General features: G+C 36.4%; 2 protein-coding genes across 10 annotated transcripts in view; both read right to left on the bottom strand.

Moving 5' to 3' along the window:
• Positions 1-307, bottom strand: part of vps41 (VPS41 subunit of HOPS complex) — a 42,609-nt gene extending 42,302 nt beyond the window's left edge. For both annotated transcript variants that reach the window (XM_062020850.1, XM_062020851.1), the window contains exon 1: positions 104-307. In XM_062020850.1, coding sequence (XP_061876834.1) covers positions 104-217 — 114 coding nt within the window. In that variant the 5' untranslated portion in view covers positions 218-307. The remainder of the gene's footprint in view (positions 1-103) is intronic.
• An 8,045-nt stretch (positions 308-8,352) lies between these two features.
• pou6f2 (POU class 6 homeobox 2) overlaps positions 8,353-26,798 on the bottom strand; it is a 245,996-nt gene continuing 227,550 nt past the window's right edge. For 7 of the 8 annotated variants that reach the window (XM_062020832.1, XM_062020830.1, XM_062020834.1 and 4 more), the window contains one exon: positions 8,353-10,427. In XM_062020832.1, the coding sequence (XP_061876816.1) occupies positions 9,914-10,427 (514 nt within the window). In that variant the 3' untranslated portion in view covers positions 8,353-9,913. The remainder of the gene's footprint in view (positions 10,428-26,798) is intronic. The other variant, XM_062020835.1, reaches the window with a different exon arrangement.

Raw genomic sequence — 26,798 nt, 5'->3', positions numbered from 1 at the left:
GTTTAAACCAGTTTACTTTGTAAAAATATATAAAAGTGGATGTATTGAGAAGCTAGTTAGCATTGACTAGCATGAAACGTCAACATTAGCATCCTAGCCTTACCTCTTCCACCACTTCCGCCATTGGTATGCTTTTAAAATATCTCCCCTGACTCGAAACCTTTTCTGGGACGTCAGAAATATCGTAATTATGATCCCGACATTGTGAAAATAACATTAACAGCGCAGAACACAGTCAAAAAGAGGTTTGTTATCATCCAAAGACTGCGCCTCTGTCTGCGGTTGAATCACATGACTGGCGCGCAGGGGGTTGTGGGTAATGTAGTTAACTTGCGCAGTATCCGGCCTTTCTTAAAATAGCAATAAAGGGACATTTTTAGCGTTCTACCTGATGTTTCTTTGCATTGCAACGAAGGAGCATATAAATAGTTCATTATATTTGGTGTCGTATTTTATCTGAGGGAGAAAAATAAGGTATTTACTGTGATAAACAAAAATACAATTATGGGTCAGCAATTAAAAAGGCAAATAAGCCCTGCCATCATCCTTGCAGGGCTGAAGAGGGAAGAGGAAAAAACATCATCCAGTCCAATATTAATAATGTATCTGCTCTGTGCTTTTTTATCATTCATGATTATTTATTTATTTACGGCTTTCTCTTCCGCCGTCTGTTGGCCTTCAAAGGACAGGAGAGCCGTGTCAAACTTTTGTGGAGTTAGCTCTCAAAAGACGCGCTTCCACTTTTTATTTTTATAAGCCTCGGTCTTCTTCGTCTTGTCTGCAATTTTTGACGAGAGGCCAACTTTCTGCGCTGACCTCCCCTCACATAAACATCTTCCTGCACAATTGTTAATAAGTTGTCCCATAGGCGCCATGCTGCACTGCAAAAAGTCAGTGTTCAAAATAAAAATACAAAATACAAAAATTAGGGGTATTTTACTTGAACTAAGCAAAATTATCTGCCAAAAGAACAAGAAAATTTGGCTTGTCAAGACTTTCCAAAAGAAGTAAAATTAGCTAACCTCAATGAACCCCAAAATACCTTAAAATAAGTATATTCTCACTAATAACAAGTGCACTTTTCTTGGTAGAAAAAAAAATATGACACCTTTTTGCTCAATATGTTGAAAAATATTCTTCAATTAAGTAAATGCTAGTGCCATTATCTTGACATAATGATATGCGCTCGGCATTACATTTCTTGAAACCAGCAAACTTATACTAAAAACTGGTTTATTGTTCTTAATGGAAAGGCAACAAGGCAACCGCTTGTTACTCTCGGGGTCTCCTAGTCGCTCAGGCAAATCATTGTCTAAAAATGCATTTTCCCATCGATAACATGACATCATCGCGCCAAGTGTGTACTCTTTCAGTCAACTAGTGCGCAAGGAATATATATATACATATATATATATATACACTACCGTTCAGAAGTTTGGGGTCACATTGAAATGTCCTTATTTTTGAAGGAAAAGCACTGTACTTTTCAATGAAGATAACTTTAAACTAGTCTTAACTTTAAAGAAATACACTCTATACATTGCTAATGTGGTAAATGACTATTCTAGCTGCAAATGTCTGGTTTTTGGTGCAATATCTACATAGGTGTATAGAGGCCCATTTCCAGCAACTATCACTCCAGTGTTCTAATGGTACAATGTGTTTGCTCATTGGCTCAGAAGGCTAATTGATGATTAGAAAACCCTTGTGCAATCATGTTCACACATCTGAAAACAGTTTAGCTCGTTACAGAAGCTACAAAACTGACCTTCCTTTGAGCAGATTGAGTTTCTGGAGCATCACATTTGTGGGGTCAATTAAACGCTCAAAATGGCCAGAAAAAAAAAATAAAATATATATATATATATATATATATATATATATATATATATATATATATATATATATATATATATATATATATATATATATATATATATATATATATATATATATATATATATACAGCCCTTGTAATTTTGAATAATTTACTTGAATGTTCAAAATAGTTAGAAATGTCACATGTTAATTGTTTAAATATTCACTGTCAGTTTACTGTACTGTGCCATCTGTACTACTATTTGAGTATGTATTTTCTATTGTTTCATTGAAAATAAAACAGCAAAGTCCATTTGGCTGCCATCCGTTTAAATTATGAGACACAATTGTGTCAAAGTCTTTTTTTCTTTCATGCTTGAAATAAGAAATGATTACTTTAAAAAAGTAGTTTTATACTTGTGAGTGTTGATGACACAGCTTTGCAACAGTTGATATTCTAGTTTCAAGCATTTTTTACTCAATATAGGTCATCAAATCTCAGCTACAAGCTTTAATATCTTACTGAGATCATTTAGGACCAAAACACTTAAAACAAGTAAAAGACTCTAACATAAAATCTGCTTAGTGAAAATAACTATCTTATTAGACAGAAAATAAGCAAATATCAGCCTTATTTGAGATATTTCATCTTCCTAAGATTTCAGTTTTTGCAGTGTGCTTGCACGAGGTCACAGCTGGGTCAATTTAATTCTGCTGTTACGAAACATTCTTTACTGAAAAGGATAGAAATGTAGTTTGTCTCTTTTATCCGATTATTAATCGCAGTAATAATCGACAGATTAATCGATTATCAAATTAATCGTTAGTGGCAGCCCTAATATACACTACCGTTTAAAAGTTTGGGGTCACATTGAAATGTCCTTATTTTTGAAGGAAAAGCACTGTACTTTTCAATGAAGATAACTTTAAACTAGTCTTAACTTTAAAGAAATACACTCTATACATTGCTAATGTGGTAAATGACTATTCTAGCTGCAAATGTCTGGTTTTTGGTGCAATATCTACATAGGTGTATGGAGGCCCATTTCCAGCAACTATCACTCCAGTGTTCTAATGGTACGATGTGTTTGCTCATTGGCTCAGAAGGCTAATTGATGATTATAAAACCCTTGTGCAATCATGTTCACACATCTGAAAACAGTTTAGCTCGTTACAGAAGCTACAAAACTGACCTTCCTTTGAGCAGATTGAGTTTCTGGAGCATCACATTTGTGGGGTCAATTAAACGCTCAAAATGGCCAGAAAAAGAGAACTTTCATCTGAAACTCGACAGTCTATTCTTGTTCTTAGAAATGAAGGCTATTCCACAAAATTGTTTGGGTGACCCCAAACTTTTGAACGGTGGTGTATATATATATAATATAAATATATATAATATAGAATATTTTTTGTATCTATTTAACATGCTTCTACACAAAAACAAAGTGGTGACAAAAAAGGAATACATAAAGAACATTTCATGTCAAACAAGTTGTTTATTACTAATTGTATGGTACAAATCAGTGAGACGGACTTGAAGCTTAAAAAAACCACACAGTGCAGCTCAAAACTGACCAAACGTACTGCTCCATATATCAATAATAATTACATTTCATTTAAAAAAAAATGTTGGGCTTTGGTTTCGAGACTGCTGACATAAAAATCAATTAGTTGAGAGACAATAATTTCAATTTCCAAGTCTGATAAAGAGCAAACAAAGTTATTTTCAGGACACAAGACAAAATAAATACAACTAAAAAGACATGTGAGGTAAAACCTGCTGTCATTTTTTTTGGAAAGATTGTCAACATCATGAAGTGATTTTTCTGTACAGTGTGCATAATAAAGAGAGCTTTGGTCGAGCACTGACAAAAGTCAATACAAAACATAAACAAATACAAAAGAATTCCCAGTAAAACTCAATTTTGTGTTGGAGTTGTTTAGGACCGACATCAATAATTGCACATTTCTGCATTGCGGTGATGTTGATGTGGCAGGTGACAGGTGAGTGACAGGTGCACGCCGCATACACAAGTAGGCCCCGCCCCTTGACAACAAAACAGGAAGAGGCCTAAAGACGAGCCTGCTGAGTCAGTCTATGTATTGGATCAAATTACATCTAAAACACGGTTGGATTTTTTTAATTTTATAGTTTATATGACAAAAATTAAAACAACCATTCAGTAGAAACGAAACACAGAAAAAACATGTTTTTACGTACATCCACACCGGAACCGGAAATTGATATTTTAAAAACAAGACCGCGGACTGGCAAGGACGACATGAAAAAATGCATTTATTTATTAAAAATAAATTTTTGATCTTGGTCTTTCAGACAAAGGATACAGTATTATACTGTTGTTTTTTTAAAAAATGTTTTTCTCAACGGGCTAGTCCGTGGATTTGTCTTTAAAATATCAACTTCCGGTTCCAGTGTCGACGTATGAAAACTTGTTTTTGTTCTTTTTTTTTCTTCGTTTTTGCTAACTGCTGATTTAATTAAACATCTAAATATAAACGTTTTTTAAACTAGTTAATGAAAAAAAAAATCAAAAAAAATCGTTGGTCTCAAAATTCAATGACCGGAGGATACACTGAGCAGGCTAAGGTGCAAATTAAATAAATCACGAATAATTACACAATTTTCCCAAACTGCATTATTTTTGCATCTTTTTGATAAGATGAGACCTCAGAGAATATTATTGAACAAGATATAGAATAGATCTGCTCCAAGGTGGAACTATAACTTCTGCTTTTTTCACATTTTGATTAAGCTCAAATGTCAACAATGTCAGAATGGAGGGGAGGAACATAAATAATTGGCCTATTTGAGGTGATCATAACACTGTAAAATTACTCAATAGCTTTTACAGTAAAAAAAAACCAAAATAAGCAGCTCAGTCACCTAAATGTTACTGTAACGAAAAATGGTAAGTTTTTTCCATTTATAGTAATGCACTGTAAAACCAACGACTGTAGGTTTTGCAGTAAAATTCTGGCAAATTCACTGTAAAAAATGTTATGTATCGTTTTTAAATTTACAGTAATGCACTGTAAAAACAACTAGCGTAGGTTTTATTTAAAAAAAAAAAAAAGAAGTAGCAGCTCAGTTGACACAACTGTACCGTTAAAATAACAATGGTAGTTTTTCCATTTACAGTAATGCACTGTAAAAAACGACAAATGTATATTTTACAATAAAGAAAAAACTGTCAGGGCAGGCGACGGAATTTACCGTAAAAATAACAGTGATACTGTTTTTCAATTTACTGTAATGCACTGGAAAAATATCTGAAGATTTTATGAAAAAAAACAAAAAACAAACAAACTTACAGCTCAGTCGCCAGAATTTTACTGTAAAAATAAAAGTGCTGCCATTTTTCCATTTACAGCAATGCACTTCAAAACAACTGTAGATTTCACGGTAAAATTCACTGTAAAAAAAAATAAAAAAAATGTTGTAACTGGCGTAGGTTTCACGGTAAAAAAGTGGCATATCAGTTGACACAGTTTTACCCAAAAAATAAAAAAAGTAGTGTCTTAATTTACAGTAAAGCACTGTAAAAGTGTCGATTTTACGTTTAAAAAAAACCTGGCAGCTAAGTTGCTAGACTTTTACGGTAAAAGACTATGTGAAAACATGGTACAGTTTTTCAATTTAGAGTGCAGGAAAGAAAAAAACTGAATTTTACAGTGAAAATAACAGTATTTCAATTACAGTGAAAACTACAAGTGTAGATTTTACGGTAAAAAAAAAAAAAAGTAGCAGCTCAGTTGACACAATTGTACCATAAAAATAACAATGGTAGCTTTTCCATTTACAGCAATGCACTGACAAATGTATATTTTACAGTAAAAAAAAAACTGGCAGGACAGGCGACGGAATTTACCGTAAAAATAACAGTGATACTGTTTTTCAATTTACTGTAATGCACTGGAAAAATATCTGAAGATTTTATGAAAAAAAACAAAAAACAAACAAACTTGCAGCTCAGTCGCCAGAATTTTACTGTAAAAATAAAAGTGCTACCATTTTTCCATTTACAGTAATGCATTTCAAAACAACTGTAGATTTCACGGTAAAATTCACTGTAAAAAAAAAAAAAAATTTTTTTTGTAACTGGCGTAGGTTTCACGGTAAAAAAGTGGCATATCAGTTGACACAGTTTTACCAAAAAAATAACAAAAGTAGTGTCTTAATTTACAGTAAAGCACTGTAAAAGTGTCGATTTTACGTTTAAAAAAAACCTGGCAGCTAAGTTGCCAGACTTTTACGGTAAAAGACTATGTGAAAACATGGTACAGTTTTTCAATTTAGAGTGCAGGAAAGAAAAAAACTGAATTTTACCGTGAAAATAACAGTATTTCAATTACACTGGCCCACTGTAAAAACTACAAGTGTAGATTTTACGGTAAAAAAAAATAAAAATTAGCAGCTCAGTTGACATAATTGTACCATAAAAATAACAATGGTAGCTTTTCCATTTACAGCAATGCACTGACAAATGTATATTTTACAGTAAAAAAAAACTGGCAGGACAGGCAACGGAATTTACCGTAAAAATAACAGTGATACTGTTTTTCAATTTACTGTAATGCACGGGAAAAATATCTGAAGATTTTATGAAAAAAGAAAAAAACAAAAAACTTGCAGCTCAGTCGCCAGCATTTTACTGTAAAAATAAAAGTGCTACTATTTTTTCCATCTACAGTAATGCACTAAAATTCACTGGGAAAAAAAATAAAAAATTGTAACAAAAGTACTTTCTTAATTTACAGTAAAGCACTGTAAAAGTGTCGATTTTACAGTAAAAAAAACAAACAAAATCTGGCAGCTAAGTTGCCAGAATTTTACGTTATCAGACTTCTTTACATGTGAAAACATGGTACACTTTTTCAATTTATGGTGGAAGAAAGAAAAAAACAGAATTTTAGCGTAAAAATAAGAGTTTTTCAATGACAGTGGCGCACTGTAAAATCAACAACCATTATTTCCCAGCAGGATTGGACTGTACAATGAACACTTTTACAGTCGTTCTGGTGAAAAATCAGCAACAATTTGACGTCAAAGTTCTGGTGTTTGTTAAGAGTAAAATATTTTGTAATCATTCAAATTCCTAAACAGCACAGCGGAGGAGATTGAACACGCGAGTAGAAAGAAAGAACAGACAAAAAGTTGAGGTGAAAAGGAACCGAAAGTGAAAGGAAATGTACTTTTAAAGGGTTTTGTTGAAATATTCCATGCTTTGTTTGTTTGTTTACATATTGCCATGGCGACGCTAAAGATTTACAATGCAGCTGCTTGACATGTTTATTTATTGGTGTTTTTTTCTTTTCTTTTTTGGTTTGTTAAAAGTGAGCGGTGGAGTTTAGAAAAAGAGAAAATCTCTGTAGGTCAGTCCTTGAGATGATGTTCTTTGGCTATCAAGACTTTGGCAACAGGATGACTCGGGAGCTCACCTTCTTTATCACCATCGTCGTCATCATCTGGTCTGCGGTGTGAAACAATGGCATGAAATCTTTGAGAAAGCTCTGTAAAAGTCGTACAAAGTCAGACTGGCAGGTGAAACACAAATAATCCTTTTTGTCAGCGTCATTTGTGGGATTCTTTTGGGAATATTTACACGGGGAGGATGCAGGAGGAGGGAAAGGATGACTTCAAGTGTCCGTCTGCAGGTACAAATGTAGAAATGTGCAGCACATTTACACTAGAAAAGTATTCTTGGATGCAACAAACTTTGGTAAATCCTCTTTTCATTTGGTTTGCTGTTTACTCCGCACGTCCGTTTGTGTCCTTGTTGCCAAAGCTTTTGCTCACACTCCATTTCTGCAACTGCATTTTTTATGTTTCAATTTATTGACATGAAATTATGCAGACAATTTCATTGAATAAACATTTGTGAGTAAAATGTGCGGGTTTAAAATTCAGTGTGTACAAATTCAGGGTATAGAAATTCGGTGCAAAGATGTTAGTTTTATTGTTCTAACAAAAAAAAAAAGTTTTCTGTATAAAACATTTACACTGAATTTGTATTTTTATACGAAAATTTTGTGTATAAAAATTCTGTGTAAAAAAACTTGTGCAGAAAAGTTTTTTAAATTAGTTTTATTGTTCTCACAAAAATAATAAAATAAAACTCTTTAGTGCAGAAAAGTATTTGTTTTGTAGGAACTATAAAACTAACATGAATTTACACAGAATTTTTATACACTGAATTGTATAAAAACACAAATTCAGTATAAAAAGAATTATGCGCAAAAGAGTATATTTTGTTAGAACTCTAAAAGTAAGACTTTTTTTGCACCATTTTTACACTGAATTTTAATACACAAAACTTTTGTATAACATTTTTTTATACTGAATTTAGATTTTTCGACAAAAATTTAGCGTATTAAAATTCAGTGTAAAAATGGTGCAAAAAGTTTTTTTCTTACTTTTAGAGTTCTAACAAAAGTAATTTTTTGCATAGAATTATTTTTATACTGAATTTGTATATTTTATACAATTCTGTGAATAAAAGATACATGGAAATAAATTGGTGCAGTAAAGGGTTTTATAGTTTTGACAAAACAAATACTTTTCAGCACTGAATTTTTTTACACTGAATTTTCATACAATGATTTCTTGCACTGAATAAAAAAAAATTAGCGTAAAAAATCAGTGTATATAATTTCTGTGCAAAAATAATCAGTTTAAAAAATTGGTGCAGAAAATAATTTTTGTTAGTTTTATAGTTCCTACAAAAAATAATTTTCTGCACTGAATTTTTATACTAGTAATTTTTTTGCACTGAATTTTTTTTACACATGATTTTTATACTTATTTTTAAACTGAATTTAACTTCCTTTAGTGCGTAAAATCAGTGTATGGAAACTGAAAAATGAAAAAAAAGTGTTTAAAAAATCAGTTTAAAAAATGGTGCAGAAAAGTATTTTGGTCAGTTTTATAACTCCTACAAAAAAAATAATGGACTGATTTTTTTACACTGAATTTTTATACAATACATTTTTTTGCAGTCCATTTTTATACACTGAATCTTTTTGCACTGAATAAAAAATTTTAGCGTGTAAAAATCCAGAGCAAAAAAATTATGTGTAAAAAAAAAATCAGTGCATAACAATTTTGTGTAAAAAAAAATTGGTGCTGAAATGTTCTTTTGTTGGTTTATAGTTCCTACAAAAAATACTTTTCTGCACTGGCTTGTTTTACACTGTATTTTTAAACAAATTTATTTATTTTTGTACTGAATTTTTGTACACTGAAGTTGTTTTTGCACTGAAATATTTTCTTTTTATGTGTAAAAATTCAGTATTTTGTTTTTTTTGTTAGTTTATAGTTCCTACAAAAAATACTTTTCTGCACTGGCTTGTTTTACACTGTATTTTTAAACAAATATATATATTTTTTGCACTGCATTTTTGACACTGAAGTTGTTTTTGCACTGAAATATTTTCTTTTTACTGTGTAAAAATTCAGCATAAAAAAATTCAGTGAAGCAACAAATATTTTTGCAATGAATTATTTTAGACTTAATTTTTTTTACAATGGATTTTTATACCCTGAATTTTGACATAGTGAATGCATAAAAAATACAATAAATTAAACATTCCGTCTAAAAAGTTCAGTGAAGTAACAAATATTTCTGCACTGTATTTTTTTTTTCACAGTGAATTTTCATACACTTATTTTTTGTATAAAAATTTAAATGAAAATATAAATTAAGTGTAAAAAAATAATAATAATAATGCAAATAAATTCAGTGCAGAAATATTTGTTGCTTTACTAATTTTTTAAACACAAATTTTGCCCACACATTTTTATTCAATGAAATTGTCAGCATAATTTGCAGTAAAAAAAAATCAGTTGACAACATTAAAAGGCAGAAGATTGAGTGTCAAAGAAGGCTTTGGTAACGAAGAGCCAGAAGAAGCGGCGTGTTTGCTAAATAATGGACAACAGTTTTTACATCACATTGTAGTCTCTAGTCTGCTCTGGTCGGGGCTTCATGTACACGACAAGTGTGGGAATCACAAAGACAACACAAAGCTTCCGTGGGTCCGTCCGCCATCTTGCTGGCCTTGTTGTCGTTGTTGTTCATTTGGGCAGGTCGTCGAGGGCGTCGCCCAGCGGGTCCAAGGGCGGCGCCCCCGCCGGGCCCATGTCGGGCTGTTTCAAGCGCTTGATGGTGTTCTTGAGGGCCTGCCTCTTGTTGCAGAACCACACGCGCACCACCTCCCGGTCGTAGTTGAGCTTCTCGGCTATCTCCGTCATTTCCTGTCCCGACGGGTGCGTGTTCTTCTCAAAGTGGGCGTTGAGGATCTCCAGCGCCTGCGGGGTGAACGAGGTCCGGCGCTTGCGCTTTTTGGAGGGCTCGCTGCCGATAAAGTCGGTCAGGTTCTGCATGCCGGACCGGTGGCGGGCCTCAGCCTCGGCCATCCAGCGCTCCAGAACGGGCTTAATCTTCTGGGCGCTTTTAGGGGTGATGTCCAACTTCTCAAACCTGGCAGGATATAAAAGGCCAGGGTTCAGTTTGCCTGTCACACTGCTAGCTATCGTGCTCTCTTGGGCTTCCTGTGGTAGGAAAAAGTGGCTTCTCAGGATGGTGTGTCTGCATGGGGAGAGTCGAGAAAGAACAATCTTACTTAGGGGTTCTCGCCACAACAAGGCAAGAGTTGCCTGCCTGCCTGCCTGCCTGCGCCCGCTAAAACCCGACAAGTCGCCCCCGCAAACTTGCCAAAAGTGCCGCTTATTACTCCAAAATGGAATACGTTCCTTTCTGTCCTCAAAATTCTACACACAATACCCCATAATGACAACATGAAAAATGTTTTTTTTTGCACATTTTGACACAGTCAAGATGCTAATGCTAAGCTATCTGAACAAAAACATCCCAACTTTGTGTTATAGCTGACCAAAGACTACTTTTATTTATTTTTTAACTCTTGTGTAATGTTCATATTGTTGTTACTCAGCCAGCGTTTGTGGGTCTGATGGACCTTTAATGCCTCACAATCAAACACTTTTATGTTAAAATACTGAACAGATGTTTACCTTATCCCAATAAACGTCTGTTCGGTATTTTAACATAAAAGTGTTTGATTGTGAGGCATTAAAAGCCACAAAATGCAACGGGTCCATCAGACCCACAAACGCTGGCTGAGTAACAACAATATAAACATGGCACGGAAAATTTCTCTGCCGGTTTCTGCATCCCACAGGGATTCTTCTTTTGTGTTTCTGCACCTGCGGTTCCCACACAAGGTTGCAACATTGTTTGTTAACACTGTCTGCTCTCATTTTCTCGCACATTTGACCCTCTGATGTTCTGTGTACCCACACTCTGTCCTCCTCCTGTCTAGGCCTGCTGTGTGTGTGTGTGTGTGTGACACAGAACATCAATTTCCACACATCTATTAGCCCCGGTCCAGTGGACCCGGACATCTTATATGTAATAGAACTGTGTGTGTGCGTGTGTGTGTGTGTGGGGGGTGTATGGTGTGTGGTCATTAAATATGTATTCTGATATATGTTCTTCACAGAAAATGAGCCAAAGTCAGTGAGTCTCAGTTTGAAAAATTAATTAATTGTATCATTTTTCGTTTTCATAAAAAATGAAAATGGGTCCCACAGACCCAAACACCACACAAGGGTTAAATGCTGAGGGCCAATCACAAGAGATCAGATTTAAGGCTCTTTAAAGGAAGACGGATCTTCAGGAGTCGTTCCTTTCAAAGAGCCGTTCAAAAGACTGGCCCCTTATTATATATATATATATATATATATATATATATATATATATATATATATATATATATATATATATATATATATATATATATATATATATATATATATATATATATATATATATATATATATACATACAGTATATATATATACACACTACCGTTCAAAAGTTTGGGGTCACATTGAAATGTCCTTATTTTTGAAGGAAAAGCACTGTACTTTTCAATAAAGATAACTTTAAACTAGTCTTAACTTTAAAGAAATACACTCTATACATTGCTAATGTGGTAAATGACTATTCTAGCTACAAATGTCTGGTTTTTGGTGCAATATCTACATAGGTGTATAGAGGCCCATTTCCAGCAACTATCACTCCAGTGTTCTAATGGTACAATGTGTTTGCTCATTGGCTCAGAAGGCTAATTGATGATTAGAAAACCCTCGTGCAATCATGTTCACACATCTGAAAACAGTTTAGCTCGTTACAGAAGCTACAAAACTGACCTTCCTTTGAGCAGATTGAGTTTCTGGAGCATCACATTTGTGGGGTCAATTAAACGTTCAAAATGGTCAGAAAAAGAGAACTTTCATCTGAAGCTCGACAGTCTTTTGTTGTTCTTAGAAATGAAGGCTATTCCACAAAATTGTTTGGGTGACCCCAAACTTTTGAACGGTAGTGTATATATGTATTTTTAATCTATCAAGAAAACATTTTTATTTTTTTTTACAAAATAAAAAATATTAAAATGGTCCCCGCATCCTTTGACTTTCTATTATGGGGCCCTTGGTGAAAAAAATTTGGACACACCTGTTTTAACTGATCCTTGTGATTAGACTTAGTCTAAGTCGAAGTCTAAGTCTAATCACAAGGATCAGTTATAACAGGTGTGTCCAAACTTTTTTCACCAAGGGCCCCATAACGAAAAGTCAAAGGATGTGGGGGCCATTTTAATATTTATTTATTTTGTAAAAAAAAAGCTGAAAACTAATAAATATTACATGTTGACCAGGGGAGTCCCATCCTTTTCCACCGAGGGCCGCGTACAAAAACAAACAAAGCATGCGGGGCCAATTTGATATTTTTCACTTTCAAAACCAATACAAAATACAGATTTTTAAAAAATTCAGTGCTGCCCTCAAGTTTGGTCCTAGGGACCCGCACGGGTCTCAGTCATGAAAATGTCATTTTATTTAACGCTTAAATCTCTAGATCAGACCTGGGCATTCTGCGGCCCCGCGGGCCACATCCGGCCCTTTGTGAGTCCCTGTCCGGCCCGCGTGAGGCCAATCATGAATTACAAAATAAATTTAAATAAGTATCTATGTCGAGTGCGCAATACAACGGTGCTGCTTTTGTTTTGAAAAGCGTTATTTGTATTACTTCCGTGTGGACGTATGCGCGTGCACGATTGTGAGTCAATGTGAACAGCGGCAATCACAAATTACAAAATAAATTTAAAAAAACATCTATGTCGTGCGTGCAATACAACTGTGCTGCTTTTATTTTGAAAAGTGTTATTTATGGACATATGTCCGTGTGTAACTTGTGGGTGAAGGTGCACAGCGACAAGTGATGCCCGGTTACCCCCGAGATGTCAGCTCACGCTAAAAAAAGAAAAGTTGATGAGGAATGGCGTGTTTTCAACAAGACGTGGACTGCCAAGTATTTCTTTACAGAAATTAAAGGTAAAGCCGAGTGCTTAATGTGTGGTACACAGCTTGCTGTGTTTAAAGAATATCATTTGAATCGCCACTACGTGACGAAGCACGAGGAAAAATACCGGAATCTGTCATATGAAGAGCGCGCAAGGGAGGCTGATGCGTTGATGGTAAAACTGCAAACCCAACAAGGACTTTTTGCCGAATTTCACACCCCCAGAGATGCAGCCGTCAGGACAAGTTTCGTCATTTCTCACAAAATCGCCAGAAAAAGTAAGGCGTTTTCTGACGGAGAGTTTATTAAGGAAGTGCTTATTGGACTCTGTTGCGCTGATATGCCCGGAGAAGAGGGGCGCATTTGACAACGTGTCACTCTCCCGACGCACTGTAACGAGGCGGGTTGAGACCATCGCTGGAAACTTGGAGCTTCAGCTGAAGAACAGTTGTTTTTCGCTGCGATGTACGTGACACCGCCCAGCTGCTCATCTTCTTACGTGGGATAACTGCAGACTTTCAAATCACGGAGGAGCTGGCAGCCATGCAGTCAATTAAAGAGACAACCACAGGTAATGACGTGTTCACATAGGTAAATGCGTGTTTGGACATGTTAGGACTGAAATGGGACAAGCTAGCAGGTGTGACAACAGATGGTTGTCCAAATCTGACGGGGAAAAATGTTGGACTTTTAAAGAGGATGCAGGATAAAGTGACAGAAATTAACCCTGTGCGGAAATTGACATTTTTGCATTGTATCATACATCAGGTGTTGTGTAAGACAGTGTTGAAAATAAAACCATCAAAAGCAATCTGCTTTTGTATAAAGTTAAGTTAGGTGAAATGAAATTATTATTATTATTATTTATCTTTCGGTACATAAAAAATAATATTGAGCAAAATTTAATTGAAATATTGTCGATGTGGCCCTCCAGCAGTGCTCGGGTTGCTCATGCGGCCCCCGGTAAAAAATTAATTGCCCACCCCTGCTCTAGATCAACTTCAGGTCTGTCTGCTGATATAAAGTTTTTCTTTTGTTATGCCCTCTTTGTCAAAACCTTGTTTTTTATGGCAAACACAAAACAATGGAACATTTCCCCCAAAAATATTTCAAAGTCAAATATTAGATGTGAAGTAATTGGAGCTTTAAATATGTCAATAATTCATAACAACATTGATTTTGATTCATTGTTATTTTTAAAGCAATGACAGGTAAAAAAAACAAAATAAATCCCACTAAAATTCTCGGGGATCTAAAAGAGTCCCACTCAAAAAAGTGTTAAAAATACAATTTTTATGGCAAAAACACAAAATATGGAATATTTTCCCCAAAAAATATTTCAAAGTGGAATATTTGATGTGAAGTAATTGGAGCTTTAAATTGGTCAATAATTCATAGCAACATTTTGATTCATTATTATTTTCTAAGTAATGACACGTTAAACAAAATCCCACTAAAATTCTCGGGAATGCAAAAGGGTCCCACTCATAAAAGTGTTAAAAATAAGTTCTATGTGGCGAACACACAAAATATGGACAATTTCTTACCCCCTAAAATACTTCAAAGTGGAATATGTCAGAATAATTATATAAAAGTTACCACACAACTTGTTTGCTATGAGTTCAGGTTGCCCTGTGTAAAGACAAAAGCTGTCTTTGATCTTATCAAGCAAAAGGCGGACGGCTTGTAAACCTCCACTGTGTGCGATGGACTGCGCCGTGGAGGTGTCGGTTTCTTTGATCTATTGGACTGCCACAGGAAGGACCCGAAATCTACGAGCAGAGAGGAGGCAAACCTGACACCGCTCCAAGCACCTTTTTGTTTGAACTGTTTATGACCCAGTGCAGCAGCTGTTTATGACCCCTCCCCTTAGAAGCAGCTGCAGCTATGTAATCAGGAAATGCCCAAATAAATGAGGAGGCGTGTGGAGCTTGTTCCTAAGAGCGGCGGGGTGACACTGTACGAGGGTGCAGGTCGACGCGCTCTCCTCATGAGCTAAATTGAATGCTGTCTCTGTTTGATTCCTTGCTTCTTGTCTTGTTTAATAGATAGTTCGGTGTTTGAACCTGACAGAATATGTGATGTGAAGTAATTGGAGCCTTAAATAGGTCAATATTTCATAACAACATTGATTTTAATTCATTATTTTTTGAATAATGACATTTAAAAAAAAAAATCCCACTAAAATCCTTCAGGATCCAAACAGATCCCACTTATAAAAGTTTTTAAAAAATTCATACATATTTGTTTTTTTACGCTAAAATCTCTATAGCAACTTCAGATCTATCTGTCAATTATACGTTTTTATTATTTTTTCATGCTTTTTTTGTTTGGTTAATGTAAAAAAAAAATGTTTTTTTATGGTAAACACACAAAAATATGCTATATTTACCCCCAAAATATTTCAAAGTGGAATATTTGATGTGAGGTAAATGGAGCTTTAAATAGGTCAATAAATCATAACTACATTGATTTTTGATTCATTATTATTTTTTAAGCAATGACAAGTTAAACCAAATCACACTAAAAGTCTCTGGGATCCAAAAGGGTCCCACTCATAAAAGTGTTAAAAATAAGTTTTATGTGACGGACACACAAAATATGGAATATTTCTTCCTCCCTAAAAAATGTCAAAGTGGAATATTTGATGTGAAGTAATTGGAGCTTTAAATAGGTCAATATTTCATAACAACATTGATTATAATTCATTATTATTTTTTGAGCAATGACAGGTAAAAAAATAAATCCCACTAACATTCTCAAGGGATCTAAAATGATCTAAAACTCATAAAAGTGTTAGATGGCAAAACACAAAATATGGAATATTTCCCCCCCAAAATATTACAAAGTTTAATATTAGATGTGAAGTAATTGGAGGCTTAAATAGGTCAATAATTCATAACAACTTTGATTTTGATTCACTACAGCCTGCATGGCAGTTTTGTGTTATTAGAGTCAACATTGCAACTTCTCCTCGTTACATTTCACCTGTTGGCTCCTTTATTCCACACTTTGGACCCCCCAGAGTCCATAGGCTTTAAGGCCTACTGAAAGCCACTACTACCGACCACGCAGTCTGATAGTTTATATATCAATGATGAAATCTTAACATTGCAACACATGCCAATACGGCCGGGTTAACTTATAAAGTGCAATTTTAAATTTCCCGGGGAACTTCCGGTTCAAAAGGCCTTTGAGGATGACGTATGCGCGTGACGTAGCCAGTAGAACACAGGTATGGCTTCCCCATTGAAGCCAATACGAAATAGCTGTTTTCATCTCATAATTCCACAGTATTCTGGACATCTGTGTTGGTGAATCTGTTGCAATTTGTTCATTGCATTATGGAGAAAGAACCTGAGCAAGCAAAGAAGAAAGTTGTCGGTGCGAAGCGGAGTATTTTGCGAGGGAAGTCAGCAACACAACACAGTCGGTGTTTCATTGTTTACATTCCCGAAAGATGCAGTCAAGATCGAAGAACTCGGACAACAGAGACTCTTACCAGGAGGACTTTGACTTCGTTAACAGACGCAGACGCGATACCGTGAGTACGCTTCCAAACATTTGATTGCTTGCTATAACTAGCTCGAGCTAGTAGCTAGGAGCTAGCATAACAAACACCTGGGTGTTTGTTATGCGGGATTAATTTGTGGCATATTAAATATAAGCCTGGTTGTGTTGTGGCTAATAGAGTATATATATGTCTTGTGTTTATTTACTGTTGTAGTCATTCCCAGCTGAATATCAGGTCCCACCCGCGCGCTTCCAAACATTTGATTGCTTGCCCGTACGTGCGTGTCATGTACGTAACTTTGGTTAAATATATAAGCTTTATGAACCTTGGGTTAGGTGAACGGTTCTTTGGGCTGAGTGAGTGTGTGTGTTGTGCAGGTGTTTGAATTGTATTGGCGGGTTATATATACGGGATCCCGTCCATATTACCCGCTCGAGCTATAACTAGCTTGAGCTAGTAGCTAGTGGCTAGGAGCTAGCATAACAAACACCTAGGTGTTTTTATGTGGGATTAATTTGTGGCATATTAAATATAAGCCTGGTTGTGTTGTGGCTAATAGAGTATATATATGTCTTGTGTTTATTTACTGTTGTAGTCATTCCCAGCTGAATATCAGGTCACCCCCGGCTCTCACAGCATCTTCCCTATCTGAATCGCTTCCACTCCCCACTAGTCCTTCACTTGCACTTTACTCATCCACAAATCTTTCATCCTCGCTCAAATTAATGGGGAAATCGTCGCTTTCTCGGTCCGAATCTCTCTCACTTCATGCGGCCATCATTGTAAACAATAGGGAACTTTGCGTATATGTTCAATTGACTACGTCACGCTACTTCCGGTAGGGGAAAGCCTTTTTTTTATCAGATACCAAAAGTTGCGATCTTTATCGTCGTCGTTCTATACTAAATCCTTTCAGCAAAAATATGGCAATATCGCGAAATGATCAAGTATGACACATAGAATAGATCTGCTATCCCCGTTTAAATAAATAAAAATAATTTCAGTAGGCCTTTAAAGACCAACTGCAGTGGCAGCTTTGTGTGATAGGGGACACATTGTACATCACTAGTCATTACAGGCGTGTCCAAAGTGTTGCCAGGGGGCCGTTTGCAGACCAAAGCTCAGGTTTTGTTGGCCCGCTACATATAGTCAGAAAAAACAACAGTACAAATGTAAATAAAGAGCAATAAGACATAATGTAATGAGGAAAAGCTGAAATGTTTATCCTAATAACTGAAAGTGCTTGATTTGTTATGACCTGGGACCTTTGTGGGTCTTTTTATTGCCTTTGAAGATGACATCATGCAACAGGTTGTTCATTTTAAAAGGTTAGTGCGATGACAGTTCAGTTGTATCAAAATCAATCTCTAAATTTGCATTGTCCGGTCTTTGCCAAGTTATTTTTAACACAAGCTAATGATTGAGGTTACATTGGAGTTCCCAAGGACCCTTTTGTCCCCCACTGACTCCCTTTTATAACAACCATTGTTTGATACAGTAAACCTGCTAATTTTTGTATTCTTTTTTCCATAAAAACAAAATGAATCTAAGCATTTCCCTTTGAAATATGCTTAAATCCTATTTGAGGTGTAATTTGAGCCCTCAACCACTAGATACCGCTAGAGTACCATTGATTACCATATATTCATATTAAACGCATAGTTGCTTTGAATCTGCCAACAACTTAGCCATCCATCCACCCATCCATTTGTATATAATAAAAACCATATTGGTGAGTTGACAGTGACATAAGAGTCGTGTGCATGTGGTCACAAAAATATTTTGCCATAAAAAACTTGGTTTTCTTTGACAAAAAGAGCATAAACCTGAAAAATAATAACTGAAAAATAACTTTATACCGACAGATCGATCCGAAGTTGATCTAGAGATTTAAGTGTTTAAAGTAAAAAAAATATGACTATATGACTTACTTTAAGACTTTTATGGCTGAAACCCTATCGGGTCCCCGGGGGCCTTAAAAATTCACCACATTTGTGGGACCCCCAAGGGTTAAATGTCGTTGACCATCACTTTCAATTAATCATGGCAGCCAAAGTCATGATAAAAATGTATTCAATAGTGCAGCCCTAGTTGGCAGAGCTTGATTTTAAGACGTGTAGCAAAGCCTGCTTTTTTCAAACACCCTGTGTGAGCTTATCTTCGGCGAACAGGTCGGCGTCATGTCCGCCAGGAAGGAGGTCTCAGTTTCATGTCGACATAAAAAGATGTAACGACTAAATCATTTTAAATTTTTTTCTGCTTTTATTAACATTTTTTATTTTTTAAATTTCTAACCTTCTTGCATTTTATCCGACGAGCCACACGACTGACTGTGTGGGGAAAGGCTTTGTCTTTGGCTTTTTTACTCCAAAAAAAAAAGAAAAAGAAGAAGCAGCGGCCTCAGCGAGAGGAAGAACAAGAAGAAACAGCACAGGAAGTGACGTGACGTAGGCAGGAAGTGACCATCAAAGTAACTTCTTTTTAACAATTGCATGCTTAATCACTAACAATACATCATTAAAAGTGTGGTATTGTCAGCGGTTCACTTCTTTTTACACTTGAATGTTCCACTGTTAAAGACAATATTCAGTCACTCTCAACTTTGATGATCATTCAAGTCCTATCACAATAAAAGCACATTTTGCTCCTATGTGGTGAGTCGTGTTGTGCGATGCTTTTAAGTCCATCCGGAGGAGGAGTGGACTGACACTGTGGAGGCTCTTGTGCACACACACACACACACACACACACACACACACACACACACACACACACACACACACACACACACACACACACACACACACACACACACACACACACACACACACACAAACACACACACACACACACACACACACACACACACACACACAACTTTCTAAATGGCGAGATGCTGAGGCTGGCAGGCAGGAGGTAATATTTATTCTGGCCGCGCTGCATCTGGAGTACATTAGTAAATATGTAGAGTCACCGGAGACCAGATAGGCCTTTTTTTTAAGGAAGGGGGGTCGACAACAACAACAAGGCAAATGAGCGTAAGGCACTCCCCTTCAACGGCTGCATCAGCGTGAGGAGGAACAAGTGACCCTGAACGCACCACTCTGCTTCAGAGTGCCTGCTCAGACATGCATCATCTATGTTTAGTACTCACACACACACACACACACAACACACACACACACACACACACACACACACACACACACACACACACACACACACACACACACACACACACACACACACACACACACTTGTACTTTGGTCGAACAATACTTTTTAGCATCATCCGGCAGGCACAAGACATTGATACAACGTTGATTATACATACACGTCCTTTAAAAGTGACTTTGAAACAACGTTGCAGAATAGTTGTATTTGTAAATTGAGACAACGTTCATGTGTATCTTTGGATACACGTTGTTGGTTGGGAAATGACCAAATTTCAATAATCAAATCAACGTCACAACCTGAGATTAAATAAAAGTCGTCCAAAAGCATGTTGTTTCAACGTTGTACAAACCCCGTTTCCATATGAGTTGGGAAATTGTGTTAGATGTAAATATAAACGGAATACAATGATTTGCAAATCATTTTCAACCCATATTCAATTGAATGCACTACAAAGACAAGATATTTGATGTTCAAACTCATAAACTTTATTTTTTTTTTGCAAATAATAATTAACTTAGAAATTCATGGCTGCAGCACGTGCCAAAGTAGTTGGGAAAGGGCATGTTCACCACTGTGTTACATGGCCTTTCCTTTTAACAACACTCAGTAAACGTTTGGGAACTGAGGAGACACATTTTTGAAGCTTCTCAGGTGGAATTCTTTCCCATTCTTGCTTGATGTACAGCTTAAGTTGTTCAACAGTCCGGGGGTCTCCCTTGTGGTATTTTAGGCTTCATAATGCGCCACACATTTTCAATGGGAGACAGGTCTGGACTACAGGCAGGCCAGTCTAGTACCCGCACTCTTTTACTATGAAGCCACGTTGATGTAACACGTGGCTTGGCATTGTCTTGCTGAAATAAGCAGGGGCGTCCATGGTAACGTTGCTTGGATGGCAACATATGTTGCTCCAAAACCTGTATGTACCTTTCAGCATTAATAGCGCCTTCACAGATGTGTAAGTTACCCATGTCTTGGGCACTAATACACCCCCATACCATCACAGATGCTGGCTTTTCAACTTTGCGCCTAGAACAATCCGAATGGTTCTTTTCCTCTTTGGTCCGGAGGACACGACGTCCACAGTTTCCAAAAACAATTTGAAATGTGGACTCGTCAGACCACAGAACAATTTTCCATTTTGTATCAGTCCACCTTAGATGAGCTCAGGCCCAGTGAAGACGACGGCATTTCTGGGTGTTGTTGATAAACGGTTTTCGCCTTGCATAGGAGAGTTTTAACTTGCACTTACAGATGTAGCGACCAACTGTAGTTACTGACAGTGGGTTTCTGAAGTGTTCCTGAGCCCATGTGGTGATATCCTTTACACACTGATGTCGCTTGTTGATGCAGTACAGCCTGAGGGATGGAAGGTCACGGGCTTAGCTGCTTACGTGCAGTGATTTCTCCAGATTCTCTGAACCCTTTGATGATATTACGGAGCGTAGATGGTGAAATCTCTAAATTCCTTGCAATAGCTGCTTGAGAAAGGTTTTTCTTAAACGGTTCAACAATTTGCTCACGCATTTGTTGACAAAGTGGTGACCCTCGCCCCGTCCTTGTTTGTGAATGACTGAGCATTTCATGGAATCTACTTTTATACCCAATCATGGCACCCACCTGTTCCCAATTTACCTGTTCACCTGTGGGATGTTCCAAATAAGTGTTTGATGAGCATTCCTCAACTTTATCAGTATTTATTGCCACCTTTCCCAACTTCTTTGTCACGTGTTGCTGGCATCAAATTCTAAAGTTAATGATTATTTGCAAAAAAAAAAAAAAAAAAAGTTTATCAGTTAGAACATCAAATATGTTGTCTTTGTAGCATATTCAACTGAATATGGGTTGAAAATGATTTGCAAATCATTGTATTCCGTTTATATTTACATCTAACACAATTTCCCATCTCATATGGAAACGGGGTTTGTAATACGTAGCTATGGTAACAACTCAGAGGTGCACAAACAGGAACTAAAGGAGTCCAAAACTAACAGAAAACGCAAATTCATGACACATTTTGGGTGTCCCATTCAGTAAAAAACTGTAAAATTCCATTCTGTGTTTTTGAGGTGGTCTGTCATAACTTTTTTAGAACTCTATCGGACTTTGTGACTTTTGGTATTAGTGTTCCTGAAAAAAAAGGGACCCAAACACACACATTTTTACAGCTAAACGTGTATATATCATTTATACACACATACACCTCGGCCCCCCCAGACACATTTTTTCCTCTCAATGTGGCCCCCCCCCGAGTCTAAATATTTGCCCAGCTCTGCACTAGGGGGCACATTCGCATGCCGTCAGATTATCAATCCGCCTTTTAATGGCCGCTCCTTGGCAAATAGGTCTCCGTCGTGGCAGTCTCTGTGGTCTCGTGATGATATAAAAGTTAGTGAGCGATGAAAGGAGACAAGATGGCGGCGTCTGTCTGCCCTCTTCAAACGTAACGTTGATGTTAACCAAGTGTGAGCACGCCCAGGTCGGCCCGCTACTTAAAGCATCAGCATGTCAGGGCCCGTGTCTTACACACACACACACACACACACACACACACACACACACACACTGGAGGAGCCCGCAGAGTGTTTATTTTTGAAGCTAATGGCTTTTAATGTATGTTATAAATATTTGAATTATGCCCGGCAGTAAATATTTCATGCGAGGACTTTTTGACATTAGGTGGTAAAGGGCCTCATAAGAAGCCGCCAGGGGCCCCCCCCTGTACTGTTTCACATCTGATCCCACGTTTGATGTTGATGCGATGAAATTTTTAAAAGCTTCCCCGAGGCGTCGCGTCGTATAAACAGCGCAGGTCGTCATCAGGTAAGAAGGCGCGTCACGTCCTCCTGAGACGCCGCGTCCTCTGCGGCGGACGTTTGCGTTTCCAGGACGCCGCTTGGAAACAAATTGCGAAACCCTTCAGAGTGACGCTTCGTGTTCGTCAGGTGGAACAAGATGGCTGACTGCCTCATGAATACGCAAGGCAGCATTTAGGACTTGACTATCTTATTAGCGTTGCCTTAGTAATTATTAAATGCTCCTAAGTGCAGGCTGTAATACACGCCGCTATGTATTTTGCATAAGCCAAGCGCAGCTGTCATGTCAGAGGATTAAAAGGGAGGAGAGGAGACGACAGCTACAATTACGCACTCTAATATCTGTCCAATGCAGGGGTGTCCAAAGTGCGGCCCGGGGGGCCGTTTGCAGTCTCCAGGTCATTTTTTAATTCTATTCTAGAAATAAGATAAGAAATTAAAAAATAAACAAAAAAAAGTGAAATAAGAGAGCAAACAAGTGAAATGTAACGAGAAAAGGTTGCAATGTTGACTCAAAATGTTTTTCTTTAAAACTGGCAATGCTCAAAATGTAACGTATTTTTCAGACTATAAGGCGCACTAAAAATCCTTTCATTTTCTCAAAAATCGACAGGGTGCCTTATAACCCGGTGCGCCTAATGTACGGAATAATAATCAGTGTTTCCCACACATTCATTTATTTGTGGCGGCCCGCCACGAAAGAATTACGTCCGCCACAAATTATAAAAAATAAATAAATATATATATATATATATATATTTTTGTCCTGTCCAGCTTCACAGGCAAATCATATAGTTGATGTAGATGCCCATATCGGCTGTTCAGATTTACTTTACAAAAGAGAAGTGTAGGATACTTCTCTTGTTGCCTTATTTGTATTTGACTTTATTAAATGTATTTATATTAGAAACACAACATGTGTATACAACAAAGGGTGCAAAGTCTGCAGGCAGTAGGAAACACATGGTTAAGTGTAGGGAGTAAAACTGATGGCAGTCTAAAGTTCAAGATTTTTGGAGCTCTTTGTTCAGTGGATCAGATGTTTGATGAAGCTCTGTGTCTATCTACCACCACTACTGTTTTCTGTTTATTTGTTACTGACTGTGGCAGGACACCTCTGCCTCTGTTTCACTTTATGTTGCTGGTAAATAATATGGTTGTAGTAGTAGGCTAAAGTTAAATTATTTAGTATGCACTGGCAGAGCTTTAAGAGACATTTTAGCTTTTATATTTTATTAGATATATTTTTTGTAAGAACCACAATTAATAAACATATTTCAGTGAATAACTTATTGTTCAAATCTGTATATAAATATGTGTTGTAATTATATTGTAAAATGGATGGATGGATGGACGTTTAAAACAAAACTGTTATTATTAATTAGTAAGTATAAATTTTTTGAGCCTTTTTAGAGAAAATCATATCATTGTAGTAAATTATGCAAATTACTCGATGATGTCATGGTGACCCCGCCCATAGCCACGCCCCCACCGCCGCAGGTATCTTGGCAGTTTATGGGAAAACACTGATTATGGTTGTGCTTACCGACCTCGAAGCAATTTTATTTGGTACATAGTGTAATGATAAGTGTGACCAGTAGATGGCAGTCACACATAAGAGATAAGTGTAGACCAGGGGTCAGCGAGCCGCATGCGGCTCTTTAGTGCCACTCTAGTGGCTCCCTGGAACATTTTAAAAAAAGGATTGAAAATGGAAAAAAATGGGGGGAAATATATATTTTTTTGTTTTAGTATGTTTTTTGTTTGAGGACAAACAAGACACAAACCTTCCCAATTGTTAGAAGGCCCACTGTTTAATATGTGTGTGTGTGTATGCTTCACTGATGACAGTATTAGGTGGACATCGTTTTGTCCTACTAATTTTGGCGGTTCTTGAACTCACCATAGTGTGGACTGTTTGTTTACAGTTTGTTTACATGTCAAATCTTCCACTCCTTCCTTGTCTCATTTTGTCCACCAAACGTTTTATGCTGTGCGTGAATGCACAAAGGTGCGCTTTGTTGATGTTATTGACTTGTTGGAGTGCTGATCAGGCATATTTGGTCAGTGCTGACTGCAAGCTAATCAGTGCTAACATGCATTATGCCTCATTTGTAGGTATATTTGAGCTCATTTAATATCCTTTACTTTTATCCTATTTGTGTATGATTTATATTTGCATGTCTCATGACACATTATCTGTATGTAATATTGGCTGCATTTCAGATAGTTGTTTGTGTGCCATGGTGTTCCAGACCACAGCAAACATTACCTTGCTTAGACAAACTTGCCAAAGATTGTAATAAATCTATTAAAAGAAGACAGTCTGTCGTTTCCTTTAACTTGGACACACACATCTATACCTTTGGCCATTAAAAGCCAGTAATTTCCAGGAGTTATCTCAACTTCTGAGTAGCCTCTGATTTACTAATGGTTTCTAATGTAAAAATGTGTGGAATAAATATTCAATTTCAACATTTCTGTCAACGAAGATTTGCTTCAGCCTGCGACACATAGTCATTTTGATAGTAGGCTGTTATAGCTAATATAGACACTTACGTCATGCGTTGCCTTCATTATAAGACTTATATAAGGTTTTCATTTTTTTGCGGCTCCAGACATATTTGTTTTTTGTATTTTTGGTCCAATATGGCTCTTACAACGTTTTGGGTTGCTGACCCCTGGTGTAGACTGACCTTTTTTTTATGACATAAGCCTAAGGTTTATGTGTTAAATAAATAACAATAGTTTCGAGTAACACATTGTTTCATATCATTTGACAAGGTTGTAAACTGTAAGTCGGTTAGGTATAATTATTCAATACGGTTAAAATCAAGAGTAAGATGACTAATTTAGCGTTAATATTCGAGTGGTCCCCAGACCCTCTGTAGTGGAAAAGTTGGGCCTTGAGGTCAAAAAGTTTAAGAACCGCTGCTTTAGCTCAAGTAAAAGTAGAAAGTACCGTATTTTTCAGACGATAGGGCTCACTTAAAATTCTTTAATTTTCTCAAAAGTCGACATTGCGCCTTATAACCCGGTGCGCCTAATGTACGGAATAATTCTGGTTGTGCTTACCGACCTTGAAGCAATTTTATTTAGTACATGGTGTAATGATAAGTGTGACCAGTAGATGGCAGTCACACATAAGAGATACGTGTAGACTGCAATATGACACCAGTAAACAACACCAAAACTTTAAATGTTCCATTGAAAATAAAGAACAATACACACGGCGCTCAAAAATCTGTCAAAATGTTTTGGTATGACTGAAGCTGCACCGCTTGATGGATTGTCAAATATTGCATATTTTGTGTTTTTGTCATACAAAACAACAAAGCTTTCTCTGACAAAAAGAGCATTAAACAAAAAATAAAAACAAATGACAAACTTATGATTGACGGATAGATCTTAAATTGATCTAGAGACTTAAGCAATGAAAGTGAAAAAGAAAATCAATGTATGACTTATTTTTAACACTTTTATGAGTGGGGCCCTTTGGATCCCCAGAAATGTTGGTGGGATTGTTGTTCTTTTAAAACTGTCATTACTCAAAATATATCTTGAAATAAAACCAATGGTGTTATGAAACATTAACCTATTTAAGATTCCAACTACTTCAATTTAAATATTGCACTTTGAAAATCTTTTTGTGGACAATTGCATATTGTGTGTGTTTGCCATAAAAACACCAAGTTTTCATTTGACAAAAAGAAAAATGGAAAAAATTATAAAAAATTATAATCGACGTATAAATCTGAAGTTAATCTCATGATTGACGCGTACAAAGTAAAAAAAAAAAAGGGAATGGTTGACTTATATTTAACACTTGTATTCGTGGGGCCCTTTTGGATCGCTAAGAATTTTAGCTTTTCCTAACTTTTTTAAAAATTGTCTAATAATGACTTAAAGTCAATGTTATGAATTATTGACCTATTTAAGGCTCCAATTACTTAACTGCAAATATTCCACTTTTAAATTTTTTTTAGGGAGAAAATATTTGTTGTTTTTGTCATGAAAAAAAAAGGCATAAAACATAAAACAAATATATACACTACCGTTCAAAAGTTTGGG

This window comes from Entelurus aequoreus, linkage group LG15 (genome assembly GCF_033978785.1).
Source record: "Entelurus aequoreus isolate RoL-2023_Sb linkage group LG15, RoL_Eaeq_v1.1, whole genome shotgun sequence".
Classification (NCBI taxonomy): domain Eukaryota; kingdom Metazoa; phylum Chordata; class Actinopteri; order Syngnathiformes; family Syngnathidae; genus Entelurus; species Entelurus aequoreus.
This window is presented reverse-complemented; position numbering and strand designations above follow the sequence as displayed.